The sequence below is a fragment of the Oncorhynchus clarkii genome, chromosome 2, assembly GCF_045791955.1.
Source record: "Oncorhynchus clarkii lewisi isolate Uvic-CL-2024 chromosome 2, UVic_Ocla_1.0, whole genome shotgun sequence".
Classification (NCBI taxonomy): domain Eukaryota; kingdom Metazoa; phylum Chordata; class Actinopteri; order Salmoniformes; family Salmonidae; genus Oncorhynchus; species Oncorhynchus clarkii.
In genome coordinates this window covers 4,382,477-4,402,476 of record NC_092148.1, presented here as the reverse complement: position 1 = coordinate 4,402,476, position 20,000 = coordinate 4,382,477, and the positions used below count along the sequence as shown (strand labels likewise).

The 20,000-nt window shown below is 44.3% G+C and overlaps 1 protein-coding gene across 1 annotated transcript in view; it reads left to right on the top strand.

Moving 5' to 3' along the window:
- The window catches only part of LOC139419439 (dolichyl-diphosphooligosaccharide--protein glycosyltransferase subunit STT3B-like), an 85,296-nt gene that overhangs the window by 9,808 nt on the left and 55,488 nt on the right, over nucleotides 1-20,000 (top strand). Inside the window, exons 2-3 of the mRNA XM_071169390.1 lie at nucleotides 11,452-11,560; nucleotides 13,036-13,323. Coding sequence (XP_071025491.1) covers nucleotides 11,452-11,560; nucleotides 13,036-13,323 — 397 coding nt within the window. The remainder of the gene's footprint in view (nucleotides 1-11,451; nucleotides 11,561-13,035; nucleotides 13,324-20,000) is intronic.

Sequence of the window (20,000 nt, the reverse complement as noted above, 5' to 3'; positions counted from 1 at the left end):
ATGTTTACCTGACTGACTGTCATATCCCTCTACAGAGCTAGATATCAGTGATGTTTACCTGACTGACTGACTGTCATATCCCTCTACAGAGCTAGATATCAGTGATGTTTACCTGACTGACTGACTGTCATATCCCTCTACAGAGCTGGATATCACTGATGTTTACCTGACTGACTGTCATATCCCTCTACAGAGCTAGATATCAGTGATGTTTACCTGACTGACTGTCATATCCCTCTACAGAGCTAGATATCACTGATGTTTACCTGACTGACTGTCATATCCCTCTACAGAGCTAGATATCAGTGATGTTTACCTGACTGACTGTCATATCCCTCTACAGTGCTAGATATCAGTGATGTTTACCTGACTGACTGTCATATCCCTCTACAGAGCTAGATATCAGTGATGTTTACCTGACAACCAGGGTTGCACACCAGACCCAGTCATGTGAAATCCTTAGATCCATAAATGAGGATCTAATGAATTTATTTCAATTGACTGATTTCTTTATGTGAACTGTAACTCAGTAAAATCTTTGAAATTGTTGCGTTTTATATTTTTGTTCAGAATAGTTTATTATCCTAATTAACAGTATAAGCGAAAAGGAAATTAGCATTCAGCCTGGCCTCTTTCTCTCTCTCTGGCAGATTCATATTGTGTCAACACAACAACACAATGAATATTTATTATTCAAGATGACATATTTATTCCACTTTGATAATTAACCCAGAAAGGAGAATAAGTTGTTTACTTTCATCTGTCAATTAAACAATAAGTAGATTTAGTCGTGAATCTGGAAATGTCTTGTTTCATAATTAGAAGGCAGTTCAAGGCTCTCTGTCATTCTCACCCTGTCTGAGAGTCTCTGTCATTCTCACCCTGTCTGAGAGTCTCTGTCATTCTCACCCTGTCTGAGAGTCTCTGTCATTCTCACCCTGTCTGAGAGTCTCTGTCATTCTCACCCTGTCTGAGAGTCTCTGTCATTCTCACCCTGTCTGAGAGTCTCTGTCATTCTCACCCTGTCTGAGAGTCTCTGTCATTCTCACCCTGTCTGAGAGTCTGTGTCTGTCTCTCTGTCATTCTCACCCTGTCTGAGAGTCTCTGTCATTCTCACCCTGTCTGTCTGTCTGTCTGTCTGTCTGTCTGTCTGTCTGTCTGTCATTCTCACCCTGTCTGAGAGTCTCTGTCATTCTCACCCTGTCTGTCTGTCTGTCTGTCTGTCTGTCTGTCTGTCTGTCTGTCATTCTCACCCTGTCTGAGAGTCTCTGTCATTCTCACCCTGTCTGTCTGTCTGTCTGTCTGTCTGTCTGTCTGTCTGTCATTCTCACCCAGTCTGAGAGTCTGTGTCTGTCTCTCTGTCATTCTCACCCAGTCTGAGAGTCTGTCTGTCTGTCTGTCTGTCTGTCTGTCTGTCTGTCTGTCTGTCTGTCTGTCTGTCTGTCTCTCTGTCATTCTCACCCAGTCTGAGAGTCTGTGTCTGTCTGTCTGTCTGTCTGTCTGTCTGTCTGTCTGTCTGTCATTCTCACCCAGTCTGAGAGTCTGTGTCTGTCTCTCTGTCATTCTCACCCAGTCTGAGAGTCTGTCTGTCTGTCTGTCTGTCTGTCTGTCTGTCTGTCTGTCTCTGTCATTCTCACCCAGTCTGAGAGTCTGTGTCTGTCTGTCTCTGTCATTCTCACCCAGTCTGAGAGTCTGTGTCTGTCTGTCTCTGTCATTCTCACCCAGTCTGAGAGTCTGTGTCTGTCTGTCTCTCTGTCATTCTCACCCAGTCTGAGAGTCTGTGTCTGTCTGTCTCTCTGTCATTCTCACCCAGTCTGAGAGTCTGTGTCTGTCTGTCTCTCTGTCATTCTCACCCAGTCTGAGAGTCTGTGTCTGTCTGTCTCTCTGTCATTCTCACCCAGTCTGAGAGTCTGTGTCTGTCTGTCTCTCTGTCATTCTCACCCAGTCTGATTCCACTCTAGCCTGGTTCCAGACCTGTTTATGGTGGGGTTGGCTAGTCTGACTCTACTCTAGCCTGGTTCCAGACCTGTTTGTGGTGAGGCCAGGCTAGTCTGACTCTAGCCTAGCCTGGTTCCAGACCTGTTTGTGGTGGGACCAGGCTAGTCTGACTCTACTCTAGTCTGGTTCCAGACCTGTTTGTGGTGGGGCCAGGCTAGTCTGACTCTACTCTAGCCTGGTTCCAGACCTGTTTGTGGTGGGGCCAGGCTAGTCTGACTCTACTCTAGCCTGGTTCCAGACCTGTTTGTGGTGGGGCCAGGCTAGTCTGACTCTACTCTAGCCTGGTTCCAGACCTGTTTGTGGTGTGACCAGGCTAGTCTGACTCTAGCCTGGTAGTGCTGCTTATCATTCACTGGACCAGACCATTTAGAAAGAGACAGAGTTATTATGAGGGCCTCTCGCTCTTTGTTTCCCCTCTAGAGAACTTATATAGAGTATTAGAGACATGTAGAACACATTTACAGTATTAGAGACATGTAGAACACATTTACAGTATGAGAGACATGTAGATCACATTTACAGCATTAGAGACATTTACAGTATTAGAGACATGTAGAACACATTTACAGTATTAGAGACATGTAGAACACATTTACAGTATTAGAGACATGTAGAACACATTTACAGTATTAGAGACATGTAGATCACATTTACACTATTAGAGACATGTAGATCACATTTACAGTATTAGAGACATGTAGAACACATTTACAATATTAGAGACATGTAGAACACATTTACAGTATTAGAGACATGTAGATCACATTTACAGTATTAGAGACATGTAGAACACATTTACAGTATTAGAGACATGTAGAACACATTTACAGTATTAGAGACATGTAGAACACATTTACAGTATGAGAGACATGTAGAACACATTTACAGTATTAGAGACACGTAGAACACATTTACAGTATTAGAGACATGTAGAACACATTTACAGTATTAGAGACATGTAGAACACATTTACAGTATTAGAGACATTTACAGTATGAGAGACATGTAGAACACATTTACAGTATTAGAGACATGTAGAACACATTTACAGTATTAGAGACATGTAGAACACATTTACAGTATTAGAGACATGTAGAACACATTTACAGTATTAGAGACATGTAGAACACATTTACAGTATTAGAGACATTTACAGTATTAGCCGTCCTCTGTGGTTCAATGTGGAGTAGTAATGTAGCCATCCTCTGACTGTGGTTCAATGTAGAGTAGTAATGTAGCCATCCTCTGAATGTGGTTCAGTGTGGAATTGTAATGTAGCCATCCTCTGACTGTGGTTCAATGTAGAGTAGTAATGTAGCCATCCTCTGAATGTGGTTCAGTGTGGAATTGTAATGTAGCCATCCTCTGACTGTGGTTCAATGTGGAGTAATAATGTAGACGTCCTCTGACTGTGGTTCAATGTACAGTAGTAATGTAGCTGTCCTCTGACTGTGGTTCAATGTGGAGTAGTAATGTAGCCATCCTCTAGCTGTGGTTCAATGTATAGTAGTAATGTAGCCGTCCTCTGACTGTGGTTCAATGTACAGTAGTAATGTAGCCATCCTCTGTGGTTCAATGTGGAGTAATAATGTAGCCATCCTCTGACTGTGGTTCAATGTGGAGTAATAATGTAGCCATCCTCTGACTGTGGTTCAATGTGGAGTAGTAATGTACCCATCCTCTGTGGTTCAATGTGGAGTAATAATGTAGCCATCCTCTGACTGTGGTTCAATGTGGAGTAATAATGTAGCCATCCTCTGACTGTGGTTCCATGTGGAGTAATAATGTACCGATCCTCTGTGGTTCCATGTGGAGTAGTAATGTACCCATCCTCTGTGGTTCAATGTGGAGTAGTAATGTACCCATCCTCTGGCAGTGGTTCAATGTGGAGTAGTAATGTACCCATCCTCTGGCAGTGGTTCAATGTGGAGTAGTAATGTACCCATCCTCTGGCAGTGGTTCAATGTACAGTAGTAATGAAGCAGTTGTTTGACAGTCAGTAATTTCCTGTAATTCCTCTGGAGATGATTATCCAGTGGAGGAAATAGAGCATGTAAACCACCTGTTCTGAACTAATATTTATACCAAACATTTTAGGGTCCAAACCCAGATCGGCTACATATCTCCACATCCATAGACCTTGTGTTATTATTGTCCTCCACCACACAGTCAGCAGGAAAAGGGTTAGCGAACTACCTTACCTCTACTACCGTACCATGACAAATATCTTCAATCTCTAACGTTAACGTTGAACAATGACAAGTCAGCCTTTGAATCATGTTTTTAATGAACAGCAAGGTGAGCTTACAACATGGTTTGTTCGCTTTGCAGTAGCGTTAAATGCTTTATCTAGATTCATTATATCCTCTGGGTTTCACCAGATCACAGCCTGGGGCGGCAGGGTAGCCTAGTGGTTAGAGCGTTGGACTAGTAACTGGAAGGTTGTAAGTTCAAACCCCTGAGCTGACAAGGTACAAATCTGTCGTTCTGCCCCTGAACAGGCAGTTAACCCACTGTTCCTAGACCGTCATTGAAATTAAGAATTTGTTCTTAACTGACTTGCCTAGTAAAATAAAGATAAAATAAATCAATTAAAAAAACAGCCTGGTTCTGGAGTCCCTAAAACATTAAACAACATGGGTTAACGAGTCATACGAATGTCCAACACCCATATAGCAAGCTACATGTTGGCTAGTTGGCTAATGTTAGCTAGTCAGCTTGTTAAATAGCGATTTTTATAAATTAATTTTATGTCAACATATGAATAATCGTTTCCCTACATGAAGTAAAATGTGTTGCGTGATTGGTTAGGAAGTTGTAATGACTCTCTGTTCCGTCAGAAGCTCTTCAGAAGCTCGTTCTCTGGTGTATAATTCATGGTGTTGTGATGTTCAGAGGAGGAGAGTTGTCTTCTAGGAACTGCTTGTCTGTTCTGTTCCAATCTGTTCTGTTCTGTTCTGTTCTGTTCTACTCTGTTCTGTTCCAATCTGTTCTGTTCTGTTCTGTTCCAATCTGTTCTGTTCTGTTCTGTTCTGTTCCAATCTGTTCTGTTCTGTTCCAATCTGTTCTGTTCTGTTCTGTTCCAATCTGTTCTGTTCTGTTCTGTTCTGTTCCAATCTGTTCTGTTCCAATCTGTTCTGTTCCAATCTGTTCTGTTCTGTTCTGTTCCAATCTGTTCTGTTCTGTTCTGTTCTGTTCTACTCTGTTCTGTTCCAATCTGTTCTGTTCTGTTCTGTTCCAATCTGTTCTGTTCTGTTCTGTTCTGTTCCAATCTGTTCTGTTCTGTTCCAATCTGTTCTGTTCCAATCTGTTCTGTTCTGTTCTGTTCCAATCTGTTCTGTTCTGTTCCAATCTGTTCTGTTCCAATCTGTTCTGTTCTGTTCTGTTCCAATCTGTTCTGTTCTGTTCTGTTCCAATCTGTTCTGTTCTGTTCCAATCTGTTCTGTTCTACTCTGTTCTGTTCTGTTCTGTTCCAATCTGTTCTGTTCTACTCTGTTCCAATCTGTTCTGTTCTACTCTGTTCTGTTCCAATCTGTTCTGTTCCAATCTGTTCTGTTCTGTTCCAATCTGTTCTGTTCTGTTCTGTTCCAATCTGTTCTGTTCTGTTCCAATCTGTTCTGTTCCAATCTGTTCTGTTCTGTTCTGTTCTGTTCTGTTCCAATCTGTTCTGTTCTGTTCTGTTCCAATCTGTTCTGTTCTGTTCCAATCTGTTCTGTTCTGTTCTGTTCCAATCTGTTCTGTTCTGTTCCAATCTGTTCTGTTCCAATCTGTTCTGTTCTGTTCTGTTCCAATCTGTTCTGTTCTGTTCCAATCTGTTCTGTTCCAATCTGTTCTGTTCTGTTCTGTTCCAATCTGTTCTGTTCTGTTCTATTCCAATCTGTTCTGTTCCAATCTGTTCTGCTCTGTTCTGTTCTGTTCCAATCTGTTCTGCTCTGTTCTGTTCTGTTCTAGTCCTCTGAAGTCCTCTGATGACTAACATGGACAGATCTGTCTGATGTGGTCAACACTGTCTGGCACCATTAGACTGTCTTTCAGCCTCTCCTTCATAATCCCCTCTCTCCTCTCTGTCAGTCCCAAGACTCCATGTTACCACTGGGCCTGTTTCCCGCTATCCAATTGGACTAGATTTTGTCCACTAACCTTACAACCAAATTCATATGAAAAGTAGAAGTTATAGTCTCTCTCCCTGGTAGCCCTCACAACAACAACAATCTCAACATAACTGTCTTGGTGCTCAGACTTTCCCTCAGTCAGCAGTGTTCTGTTAGAGGACACACACCTACTGGAGAGAGGGACACACACCTACTGGAGAGTGGGACACACACCTACTGGAGAGTGGGACACACACCTACAGCTAATCTATGGCTAAAGAGAGAGGGACATACACCTACAGCTAATCTATGGCTATGGAGAGAGGGACACACACCTACAGCTAATCTATGGTTATGGAGAGAGGGACACACACCTACAGCTAATCTATGGCTATGGAGAGAGGGACACACACCTACAGCTAATGTATGGCTATGGAGAGAGGGACATACACCTTCAGCTAATCTATGGCTATGGAGAGAGGGACATACACCTACAGCTAATCTATGGTTATGGAGAGAGGGACACACACCTACAGCTAATCTATGGCTATGGAGAGAGGGACACACACCTACAGCTAATCTATGGTTATGGAGAGAGGGACATTCACCTACAGCTAATCTATGGCTATGGAGAGAGGGACATACACCTACAGCTAATCTATGGCTATGGAGAGAGGGACACACACACACCTACAGCTAATGTATGGCTATGGAGAGAGGGACACACACCTACAGCTAATCTATGGCTATGGAGAGAGGGACACACACCTACAGCCAATCTATGACTATGGAGAGAGGGACACACACCTACAGCCAATCTATGACTATGGAGAGAGGGACACACACCTACAGCTAATCTATGGCTATGGAGAGAGGGACACACACACCTACAGCTAATCTATGGCTATGGAGAGAGGGACATACACCTACAGCTAATCTATGGCTATGGAGAGAGGGACACACACAGCTAAATCTATGGCTATGGAGAGAGGGACACACACAGCTAAATCTATGGCTATGGAGAGAGGGACACACACAGCTAAATCTATGGCTATGGAGAGAGGGACACACACAGCTAAATCTATGGCTATGGAGAGAGGGACACACACACACAGCTAAATCTATGGCTATGGAGAGAGGGACACACACAGCTAAATCTATGGCTATGGAGAGAGGGACATACACCTACAGCTAATCTATGGCTATGGAGAGATGGACACACACAGCTAAATCTATGGCTATGGAGAGAGGGACACACACAGCTAAATCTATGGCTATGGAGAGAGGGACACACACACCTACAGCTAATCTATGGCTATGGAGAGAGGGACACACACACCTACAGCTAATCTATGGCTATGGAGAGAGGGACATACACCTACAGCTAAATCTATGGCTATGGAGAGAGGGACACACACCTACAGCTAATCTATGGCTTGGGAGAGAGGGACACACACCTACAGCTAATCTATGGCTATGGAGAGAGGGACACACACCTACAGCTAAATCTATGGCTATGGAGAGAGGGACACACACCTACAGCTAATCTATGGCTATGGAGAGAGGGACACACACCTACAGCTAATCTATGGCTATGGAGAGAGGGACACACACCTACAGCTAAATCTATGGCTATGGAGAGAGGGACACACACACACAGCTAAATCTATGGCTATGGAGAGAGGGACACACACAGCTAAATCTATGGCTATGGAGAGAGGGACACACACACACAGCTAAATCTATGGCTATGGAGAGAGGGACACACACAGCTAAATCTAAGGCTATGGAGAGAGGGACACACACAGCTAAATCTATGGCTATGGAGAGAGGGACACACACAGCTAAATCTATGGCTATGGAGAGAGGGACACACACAGCTAAATCTATGGCTATGGAGAGAGGGACACACACACACAGCTAAATCTATGGCTATGGAGAGAGGGACACACACAGCTAAATCTATGGCTATGGAGAGAGGGACACACACACACAGCTAAATCTATGACTATGGAGAGAGGGACACACACAGCTAAATCTATGACTATGGAGAGAGGGACATTTGTAACAGCGTTTGTTGAAAGTGCAGCTAGATAAAAAAAAGAGAGGCGTCTCTGTAGCTCAAGGATATTTGTTCCGACAGAGATACGGAATTGTTTAATGTCCAGACTACCATCGTAGTGTGGTTTAGTCTAGTTCATTCTCATTCATCATGGGAGTCTGAAGAGCCTCTGTCTGTTTGCCTGTTTGTCTGTCTGACGTAGACTGAGAGGCTAGAGTACTGAAATGTGGGTGACATTTTAAATCTGTTTTTCCATTTACCTTGTGAAAAACAATGCTCAACCTAATCTTTTTTTCAAAAACAATGATTGTTTCAGTCGTTTCTCATGCAATTATGGAGCACAGTTGTTAAATGTGTGCTGTCTTCCGTCTCAGTGGGGATTTCTGTCACCGTTGGTATTTGAGCTTTCCAATTTGAGATAATTGTATAAAAACAACATTTATTTTGTTGAATTAGATTGTTCTGTAACTACTTCATTATGATTTTGAACACGATCCAAGTCATCAGGCATACTATTGAGTCATCAAGCATACTATTGAGTCATCAGGCGTACTGTTGAGTCATCAGGCATACTATTGAGTCATCAGGCATACTGTTGAGTCATCAGGCGTACTGTTGAGTCATCAGGCATACTCATGGCTGGATGTTGAGTCATTAGGCATACTGTTGAGTCATCAGGCATACTCATGCCTGGATGTTGAGTCATCAAGCATACTGTTGCGTCATCAGGCATACTGTTGAGTCATCAGGCATACTGTTGAGTCATCAGGCATACTGTTGAGTCATCAGGCATACTGTTGAGTCATCAGGCGTACTGTTGAGTCATCAGGCATACTCATGCCTGGATGTTGAGTCATCAAGCATACTGTTGCGTCATCAGGCATACTGTTGAGTCATCAGGCATACTGTTGAGTCATCAGGCGTACTGTTTAGTCATCAGGCGTACTGTTGAGTCATCAGGCGTACTGTTGAGTCATCAGGCACACTGTTGAGTCATCAGGCATACTGTTGAGTCATCAGGCATACTGTGTAGTCATCAGGCGTACTGTTGAGTCATCAAGCATACTGTTGAGTCATCAGGCATACTGTTGAGTTATCAGGCATACTGTTGAGTCATCAGGCGTACTGTTGAGTCATCAGGCATACTGTTGAGTCATCAGGCATACTGTTGAGTCATCAGGCACACTGTTGAGTCATCAGGCATACTGTTGAGTCATCAGGCGTACTGTTGAGTCATCAGGCGTACTGTTGAGTCATCAGGCACACTGTTGAGTCATCAGGCATACTGTGTAGTCATCAGGCGTACTGTTGAGTCATCAGGCACACTGTTGAGTCATCAGGCATACTGTTGAGTCATCAGGCATTCTCATGGCTGGATGTTGAGTCATCAGGCATACTGTTGAGTCATCAGGCATACTGTTGAGTCATCAGGCATACTGTTGAGTCATCAGGCGTACTGTTGAGTCATCAGGCACACTGTTGAGTCATCAGGCACACTGTTGAGTCATCAGGCATACTGTTGAGTCATCAGGCATTCTCATGGCTGGATGTTGAGTCTTCAGGCATACTCATGGTTGGATGTTGAGTCATCAAGCATTCTGTTGAGTCACCAGGCATACTCATGGTTAGATGTTGAGTCATCAAGCATTCTGTTGAGTCATCAAGCATACTGTTGAGTCATCAAGCGTACTGCGGAGTCATCAAGCATACTGCTGAGTCAGTGTAGTTCAGCCTTCTGTCTGAAGCTTTTGGGAGTGTAGTAGTGGTGTAGTGTAGTAGTAGTGTAGTGTAGTAGTAGTGGTGTAGTGTAGTAGTGTTGTAGTGTAGTAGTAGTGTAGTAGTGGTGTAGTGTAGTAGTGTAGTAGTGGTGTAGTGTAGTAGTGGTGTAGTGGTGTAGTGTAGCTGTAGTGTAGTAGTGGTGTAGTGTAGTAGTGTAGTAGTAGTGTAGTAGTGTAGTAGTAGTGTAGTAGTGTAGTAGTGGTGTAGTAGTAGTGTAGAAGTGTAGTAGTGGTGTAGTGTAGTAGTGGTGTAGTTTATTAGTAGTAGTGGTGTAGTGGTGGTGTAGTGTATTAGTGGTGTAGTGGTGGTGTATTGTAGTGGTGGTGTAGTGTATTAGTGGTGTAGTGTAGTAGTGGTGTAGTGGTGGTGTAGTGTAGTAGTGGTGGAGTAGTGTAGTAGTGGTGTAGTAGTGTAGTAGTGGTGTAGTGTACTGTAGTGGTGTAGTAGTGGTATAGTGTAGTAGTGGTTTAGTGTACTGTAGTGGTGTAGTAGTGGTATAGTGTAGTAGTGGTGGTGTAGTGTAGTAATGGTGTAGTGTTGTAGTGTACTGTAGTAGTAGTGTAGTAGTATTGTAGTGGTGTAGTGTAGTAGTGGTGTAGTAGTGTTGTAGTGGTGTAGTGTAGTAGTCGTGTAGTGGTGTAGTGTAGTAGTGGTGTAGTGTAGTAGTAGTGGTGTAGTGTAGTAGTGGTGTAGTGTTGTAGTGGTGTGGTGTAGTAGTGGTGTAGTGTAGTAGTAGTGTAGTAGTGGTGTAGTGTTGTAGTGGTGTGGTGTAGTAGTGGTGTAGTGGTGTAGTGTTGTAGTGGTGTAGTGGTGTAGTGTAGTAGTAGTGTAGTGTTGTAGTAGTAGTGGTGTAGTGGTGTAGTGTTGTAGTGGTGTAGTGTGGTAGTAGTGGTGTAGTGTGGTAGTGGTGTAGTGTAGTAGTGTAGTGTTGTAGTGTTGTAGTGTAGTAGTAGTGTAGTGTAGTAGTGGTGTAGTAGTAGTGGTGTAGCGTAGTAGTGTAGTAGTGTAGTGTAGTGGTGTAGTAGCGGTATAGTGTTGTAGTAGTGTATTGTAGTGGTGTAGTAGTGTAGTGTTGTAGTGGTGTGGTGTTGTAGTGTGGTAGTGTAGTGGTGTTGTAGCGGTATAGTGTTGTAGTAGTGTATTCTAGTGGTGTAGTAGTAGTAGTGTAGTGGTGTAGTGTAGTAGTGTTGTAGTGGTGTGGTGTTGTAGTAGTGTATTGTAGTGGTGTAGTAGTGGTGTAGTAGTGTATTGTAGTAGTGTAGTGGTGTTATAGCGGTATAGTGTTGTAGTGGTATAGTGTAGTAGTGTATTGTAGTGGTGTAGTGTAGTAGTGTATTGTAGTGGTGTAGTGTAGTAGTGGTATAGTGTTGTAGTAGTAGTGTAGTGGTGTAGTAGTGGTATAGTGGTATAGTGTAGTAGTGGTGTAGTGTTGTAGTGGTATAGTGTAGTAGTGGTGTACTGATGTGGTTGTGTTCATGTCTTCCATACTAACAGTGTGTCTCTCTGTCTCCTGTGTTTCAGGTTCAACTACAGATCTACTCACCATCTGACCATCAACGGCTTCTACGACTTCCTCAACTGGTTCGATGACAGGGCCTGGTACCCACTGGGCAGGATAGTGGGTGGCACGGTGAGTGGAATAACTCAAGTGTATTGTGATTGTGGGCCCTGTACCCACTATGCATTGTGAGTGGATGGGATTAGGAGAGGAAAACAGCTCTCTGTTTCTCTGGCCTGGTACCCACTGGGCACGGTGAGTGGTGGATTAGGAGAGGAAAATAGCTCTGTTTCTCTCTCTTTCTCTCTCTCTCTGTTGTTTTCTCTCTGTCTCCTGCTCTCTCCCTCTCCCTCTCGATCCTGCTCTCTCTCGATCCTGCTCTCTCGATCCTGCTCTCTCTCTTTCTCTCTCTTTCTCGGTCTTGGATTTATCCTATTTTAGTCCCCTCTGTCTCCCCCAAGGTTTACTCAGGTCTGATGATATCAGCTGGTCTCTCTGTCTCTCTCTCTCTCTCTCTCTCTCTCTCTCTCTCTCTCTCTCTCTCTCTCTCTATCTCTCTCTCTCTAGGTTTACCCAGGTCTGATGGTAACCGCTGGTCTCTCTCTCTCTCTCTCTCTCTCTCTCTCTCTCTCTCTCTCTCTAGATTTACCCAGGTCTGATGGTAACAGCTGGTCTCTCTCTCTCTCCAGGTTTACCCAGGTCTGATGGTAACAGCTGGTCTCTCTCTCTCTCCAGGTTTACCCAGGTCTGATGGTAACAGCTGGTCTCTCTCTCTCTCTCCAGGTTTACCCAGGTCTGATGGTAACAGCTGGTCTCTCTCTCTCCAGGTTTACCCAGGTCTGATGGTAACAGCTGGTCTCTCTCTCTCTCCAGGTTTACCCAGGTCTGATGGTAACAGCTGGTCTCTCTCTCTCTCCAGGTTTACCCAGGTCTGATGGTAACAGCTGGTCTCTCTCTCTCTCTCCAGGTTTACCCAGGTCTGATGGTAACAGCTGGTCTCTCTCTCTCTCCAGGTTTACCCAGGTCTGATGGTAACAGCTGGTCTCTCTCTCTCTCTCTCTCTCTCCAGGTTTACCCAGGTCTGATGGTAACAGCTGGTCTCTCTCTCTCTCCAGGTTTACCCAGGTCTGATGGTAACAGCTGGTCTCTCTCTCTCTCTCCAGGTTTACCCAGGTCTGATGGTAACAGCTGGTCTCTCTCTCTCCAGGTTTACCCAGGTCTGATGGTAACAGCTGGTCTCTCTCTCTCCAGGTTTACCCAGGTCTGATGGTAACAGCTGGTCTCTCTCTCTCCAGGTTTACCCAGGTCTGATGGTAACAGCTGGTCTCTCTCTCTTCAGGTTTACCCAGGTCTGATGGTAACAGCTGGTCTCTCTCTCTCCAGGTTTACCCAGGTCTGATGGTAACAGCTGGTCTCTCTCTCTCTCCAGGTTTACCCAGGTCTGATGGTAACAGCTGGTCTCTCTCTCTCCAGGTTTACCCAGGTCTGATGGTAACAGCTGATCTCTCTCTCTGCAGGTTTACCCAGGTCTGATGGTAACAGCTGGTCTCTCTCTCTCCAGGTTTACCCAGGTCTGATGGTAACAGCTGGTCTCTCTCTCTCTCCAGGTTTACCCAGGTCTGATGGTAACAGCTGGTCTCATCCACTATGTTCTAAACCTGCTCCACATCACGGTGCACATCAGAGACGTGTGTGTGTTCCTGGCGCCCGTCTTCAGCGGCCTCACGTCCATCTCCACCTTCCTGCTGACCCGCGAGCTCTGGAACCAGGGGGCGGGGCTTCTGGCGGCGTGCTTCATCGCTATTGTCCCTGGTTACATCTCCCGCTCCGTGGCGGGCTCCTTCGACAATGAGGGCATCGCCATCTTTGCCCTCCAGTTTACCTACTATCTATGGGTTAGTAGAGACACACCCTCCAGTTGACATATTTTCTATGGGTTAGTAGACACACCCTTCAGTTGACATATTATCTATGGGTTATTAGACACACCCTCCAGGTTACATATTATCTATGGGTTAGTAGACACACCCTCCAGTTGACATATTATCTATGGGTTAGTAGACACACCCTCCAGTTGACATTATCTATGGGTTAGTAGAGACACACCCTCCAGTTAACATATTATCTATGGGTTAGTAGAGACACACCCTCCAGTTGACATATTATCTATGGGTTAGTAGACACACCCTCCAGTTGACATATTATCTATGGGTTAATAGACACACCCTCCAGTTGACATATGATCTATGTGTTAGTAGAGACACACCCTCCAGTTGACATATTATCTATGGGTTAGTAGAGACACCCTCCATTTGACATATTATCTATGGGTTGGTAGAGACACACCCTCCAGTTGACATATTATCTATGGGTTAGTAGAGACACACCCTCCAGGTTACATATTATCTATGGGTTAGTAGAGACACACCCTCCAGTTGACATATTTTCTATGGGTTAGTTGAGACACACCCTCCAGTTGACATATTATCTATGGGTTAGTAGAGACACATCCTCCAGTTGACATATTATCTATGGGTTAGTAGAGACACACCCTCCAGTTGACATATTATCTATGGGTTAGTAGAGACACACCCTCCAGTTGACATATTATCTATGGGTTAGTAGAGACACACCCTCCAATTTACATATTCTCTATGGGTTAGTAGACACACCCTCCAGGTTACATATTATCTATGGGTTAAAAGAGACACACCCTCCAGTTGACATATTATCTATGTGTTAGTAGACACACCCTCCAGGTTACATATTATCTATGGGTTAGTAGAGACACACCCTCCAGTTGACATATTATCTATGGGTTAGTAGAGACACACCCTCCAGTTGACATATTATCTATGGGTTAGTAGAGACCCACCCTCCAGTTGATATATTATCTATGGGTTAGTAGAGACACATCCTCCAGTTGACATATTATCTATGGGTTAATAGAGACACACCCTCCAGTTGACATATTATCTACGGGTTAGTAGAGACACACCCTCCTGTTTACATATTATCTATGGGTTAGCAGAGACACACTCTCCAGTTGACATATTATCTATGGGTTAGTAGAGACACACCTTCTGGATGATAGCGGGGTGAACAGGCAGTGGCTCGGGTGGTTTTTGTCCTTAATTATCTTTTTGGCCTTCCTGTGACATCGGGTGGTGTAGGTGTCCTGGAGGGCAGGTAGTTTTCCCCCGATGATGCGTTGGGCAGACCGTGCCACCCTCTGACGAGCCCTGCGGTTGCAGGCGGTGCTGTTGCTGTACCAGGCGGTGATGCAGCCCGACAGGTTGCTCTCAATTGTGCATCTGTAAAGGTTTCTGAGGGTCTTGGGGGCCAATCCGAATTTCTTCAGCCTCCTGAGGTTGAAGAGGCGCTGTTGGGACTTCTTCATCACACTGTTTGTGTGGGTGGACCATTTCAGTTTGTCAGTGATGTGTACACCGAGGAACTTGAAGCTTTCCACCTTCTCCACTGCGTCACGTCATCTGTGGATAGGGGTCGTGTTCCCTCTGCTGTTTCCTGAAGTCCACGATCAGCTCCTTTGTTTTGTTTTTTGTTGACGTTGAGGGAGAGGTTATTTTCCTGCCACCACTCTCCCAGGGCCCTCACCTCCTCCCTGTAGGCCGTCTCATAGTTGTTGGTTATCAAGCCGACTACTGTCTCATCGTTGTTGGTTATCAAGCCCACCACCGTTGTGTCGTCTGCAAACTTGATGATTGAGTTTGAGGCTTGCGTGGCCACGTAGTCGTGGGTGAACAGGGAGTACTGGAGGGGGCTGAGCGCGCACCCTTGTGGGACGCCAGTGTTGTTTCCAACCTTCACCGCCTGGGGGTGGCCCGTTAGGAAATCCAGGACCCAGTTGCACAGGGAGGGGTTCAGACCCAGGGCCTCGAGCTTTAATAGGTGATGGAGGGTACTATGGTGTTGAATTCTGAGCTGTAGTCAATGAACAGCAACATGGGTATTGATGGGTTATGGCAGTGTGCAGTACGATTGCAATTGCATCGTCTGTGGATCTTTTGGGGCAGTAAGCAAACTGAAGTGTGTCTAGGGTGGCCGGTAGGGTGGAGGTGATGTGATCCTTGACTAGTCTCTCAAAGCACTTCATGATGACAGAAGTGAGTGCTACGGGGCGATAGTCATTTAGTTCAATTATCTTTGCTTTGTTCCTTTACCCAAGAATGGTGGCCATCTTGATTCATGTGGGCACAGCAGACTGTCATAGGGAGAGATTGAATATGTCCGTAAACACAAAATACAGTTTTATATCTTTATGTTTGAAGCCTGAAATGTGGCAAAAGGTCGCAAAGTTCAAGGGGGCCGAATACTTTCGCAAGGCACTGTATATCCATGGTCTCAGGTTTGGGTGGATACTGACATATATCCATGGTTTGGGTGGATACTGACATATATCCATGGTTTCAGGTTTGTGTGGATACTGACATATATCCATGGTCTCTGGTTTGGGTGGGTACTGACATATATCCATGGTTTGGGTGGATACTGACATATATCCATGGTTTGGGTGGATACTGACATATATCCATGGTTTGGGTGGATACTGACATATATCCATGGTTTGGGTGGATACTGACATATATCCATGGTTTGGGTGGATACTGACATATATCCATGGTTTCTGGTTTGGGTGGATACTGACATATATCCATGGTTTGGGTGGATACTGACATATATCCATGGTTTGTGTGGATACTGACATATATCCATGGTTTGGGTGGATACTGACATATATCCATGGTTTCAGGTTTGGGTGGATACTGACATATATCCATGGTTTCAGGTTTGGGTGGATACTGACATATATCCATGGTTTGGGTGGATACTGACATATATCCATGGTTTGGGTGGATACTGACATATATCCATGGTTTGGGTGGATACTGACATATATCCATGGTTTGGGTGGAGACTGACATATATCCATGGTTTGGGTGGATACTGACATATATCCATGGTTTGGGTGGAGACTGACATATATCCATGGTCTCAGGTTTGGGTGGATACTGACATATATCCATGGTTTGGGTGGATACTGACATATATCCATGGTTTCAGGTTTGTGTGGGTACTGACATATATCCATGGTCTCTGGTTTGGGTGGGTACTGACATATATCCATGGTTTGGGTGGATACTGACATATATCCATGGTTTGGGTGGAGACTGACATATATCCATGGTTTGGGTGGATACTGACATATATCCATGGTTTGGGTGGATACTGACATATATCCATGGTTTGGGTGGATACTGACATATATCCATGGTTTGGGTGGATACTGACATATATCCATGGTTTCAGGTTTGTGTGGATACTGACCATGTATCCATGGTCTCAGGTTTGGGTAGCTATGCAGCTTTTCACACGTACATATTTAGTATTTTTTGCATTAGTAATTTCATATATTTCTTTATATTATTGGTCCATGTGACCCATCATTATTTTTCATGGGAAAACGGGAAGGAGCTTGGTCGGGGAAGTGCCGGGATACCAGTCACCGGTATTAAACCCAAACGCACACACAGACACACTGCAGGATTTAATTAGTGCTTTTCCAGGGCAGATTTGGGGTCAGTTCAGTTTAGGCATTAGTTCTGGGACAAGGTTACTCATCACACGTTTTCAGGTCACCAAACAACCTCTGCTACACATGCAGCTAAACATTGAACATCCAACTATCAAAACCCTCCCATTCAGCTGTTCTATATCTGCCAGGCCTCTTCCCAAAGACCTGGAGACGCTCCTGTCTTTAACTAGATGGAGGTCTGACTGAGCAGCGACTGACTAACACAGACAGACAGACATCAATGACCTGGAGATGCTCCTGTCTTTAACTAGATGGAGGTCTGACTGAGCAGCGACTGACTAACACAGACAGACAGACATCAATGACCTGGAGATGCTCCTGTCTTTAACTAGATGGAGGTCTGACTGAGCAGCGACAGACTAACACAGACAGTCATCAATGACCTGGAGACGCTCCTGTCTTTAACTAGATGGAGGTCTGACTGAGCAGCGACAGACTAACACAGACAGACATCAAAGACAGTGTAGTGTGTAGTTAATATCTGATATCAAACTGACATCAGTTAATTAATAGATAAAAAAATTAAGTTTGGCTCCAATACTGGTGTACATGTAGAGTGTGTGTGCGTGTGCGTATGTGCGTGTGTGCGTGTGTGTGTGTGAAGGCTGAAGGCTGTTTTGAACTGCTGAATCCCCAGCCATCTCCCTTGCCTTAGCACAGAGTAAACAAACAAACATCAAATATGGCAAACCGACCAGCTCTCTCATCATTAATCCCAGCTGTACCTATCTAAGTGTTGTAACCGTGGCAACGTACCCCAGATACATTACTCTTCCTGTTGTTGACTTTATTTAATCTGTTTTAATGTCTCACTGGCTTTTGTGGGTCATTTAATTATCATATGTCCAATCCTAGGTTGTAAGTCAGACTTGTTTAAGTCAAGCCTTATAAACTCTATGTTACACACACACAACACATCGTACACACACACACACACACACACACACACACACACACACACACACACACACACACACACACACACACACACACACACACACACACACACACACACACAGCCTAAGATGTCTGGTTCTGTGAGCTACAGATCTCTAGTTTGAATTGCGCTAATGCTGTGTAGTGTAGCGATCTAGCAGGTCGTTAAGGAAAAACCATGAATAATTTACTGTCCCTGTTCAATATGCAGCTGCTCTATGTCTCTACTGTTCAATATGCAGCTGCTCTATGTCTCTACTGTTCAATATGCAGCTGCTCTATGTCTCTACTGTTCAATATGCAGCTTCTCTATGTCTCTACTGTCCCTGTTCAATATGCAGCTGTTCTATGTCTCTACTGTTCAATATGCAGCTACTCTATGTCTCTACTGTCCCTGTTCAATATGCAGCTGCTCTATGTCTCTACTGTTCAATATGCAGCTGCTCTATGTCTCTACTGTTCAATATGCAGCTGCTCTATGTCTCTACTGTCCCTGTTCAATATGCAGCTGCTCTATGTCTCTACTGTTCAATATGCAGCTGCTCTATGTCTCTACTGTTCAATATGCAGCTGCTCTATGTCTCTACTGTTCAATATGCAGCTGCTCTATGTCTCTACTGTTCAATATGCAGCTGCTCTATGTCTCTACTGTTCAATATGCAGCTGCTCTATGTCTCTACTGTTCAATATGCAGCTGCTCTATGTCTCTACTGTTCAATATGCAGCTGCTCTGTCTCTACTGTTCAATATGCAGCTGCTCTATGTCTCTACTGTTCAATATGCAGCTGCTATATGTCTCTACTGTTCAATATGCAGCTGCTCTATGTCTCTACTGTTCAATATGCAGCTGCTCTATGTCTCTACTGTTCCTGTTCAATATGCAGCTGCTCAATGTCTCTACTGTTCAATATGTAGCTGCTCTATGTCTCTACTGTCCCTGTTCAATATGCAGATGCTCTATGTCTCTACTGTCCCTGTTCAATATGCAGCTGCTCTATGTCTCTACTGTTCAATATGCAGATGCTCTATGTCTCTACTGTTCAATATGTAGCTGCTCTATGTCTCTACTGTCCCTGTTTAATATGCAGATGCTCTATGTCTCTACTGTCCCTATTCAATATGCAGCTGCTCTATGTCTCTACTGTTCAATATGCAGCTGCTCTATGTCTCTACTGTTCAATATGCAGATGCTCTATGTCTCTACTGTTCAATATGCAGCTGCTCTATGTCTCTACTGTTCAATATGCAGCTGCTCTGTCTCTACTGTTCCTGTTCAATATGCAGCTGCTCTGTCTCTACTGTTCCTGTTCAATATGCAGCTGCTCTATATCTCTACTGTTCAATATGCAGCTGCTCTATGTCTCTACTGTCCCTGTTCAATATGCAGATGCTCTATGTCTCTACGGTTCAATATGCAGCTGCTCTATGTCTCTACTGTTCAATATGCAGCTGCTCTATGTCTCTACTGTCCCTGTTCGATATGCAGCTGCTCTATGTCTCTACTGTTCAATATGCAGATGCTCTATGTCTCTACTGTTCAATATGCAGCTGCTCTATGTCTCTACTGTTCAATATGCAGCTGCTCTATGTCTCTACTGTTCAATATGCAGCTGTTCTGTCTCTACTGTTCAATATGCAGCTGTTCTGTCTCTACTGTTCAATATGCAGCTGCTCTATGTCTCTACTGTCCCTGTTCAATATGCAGCTGCTCTATGTCTCTACTGTTCAATATGCAGATGCTCTATGTCTCTACTGTTCAATATGTAGCTGCTCTATGTCTCTACTGTCCCTGTTCAATATGCAGATGCGCTATGTCTCCACTGTCCCTGTTCAATATGCAGCTGCTCTATGTCTCTACTGTTCAATAGGCAGCTGCTCTATGTCTCTACTGTTCAATATGCAGCTGCTCTATGTCTCTACTGTTCAATATGCAGCTGCTCTGTCTCTACTGTTCAATATGCAGCTGCTCTATGTCTCTACTGTTCAATATGCAGCTGCTCTGTCTCTACTGTTCCTGTT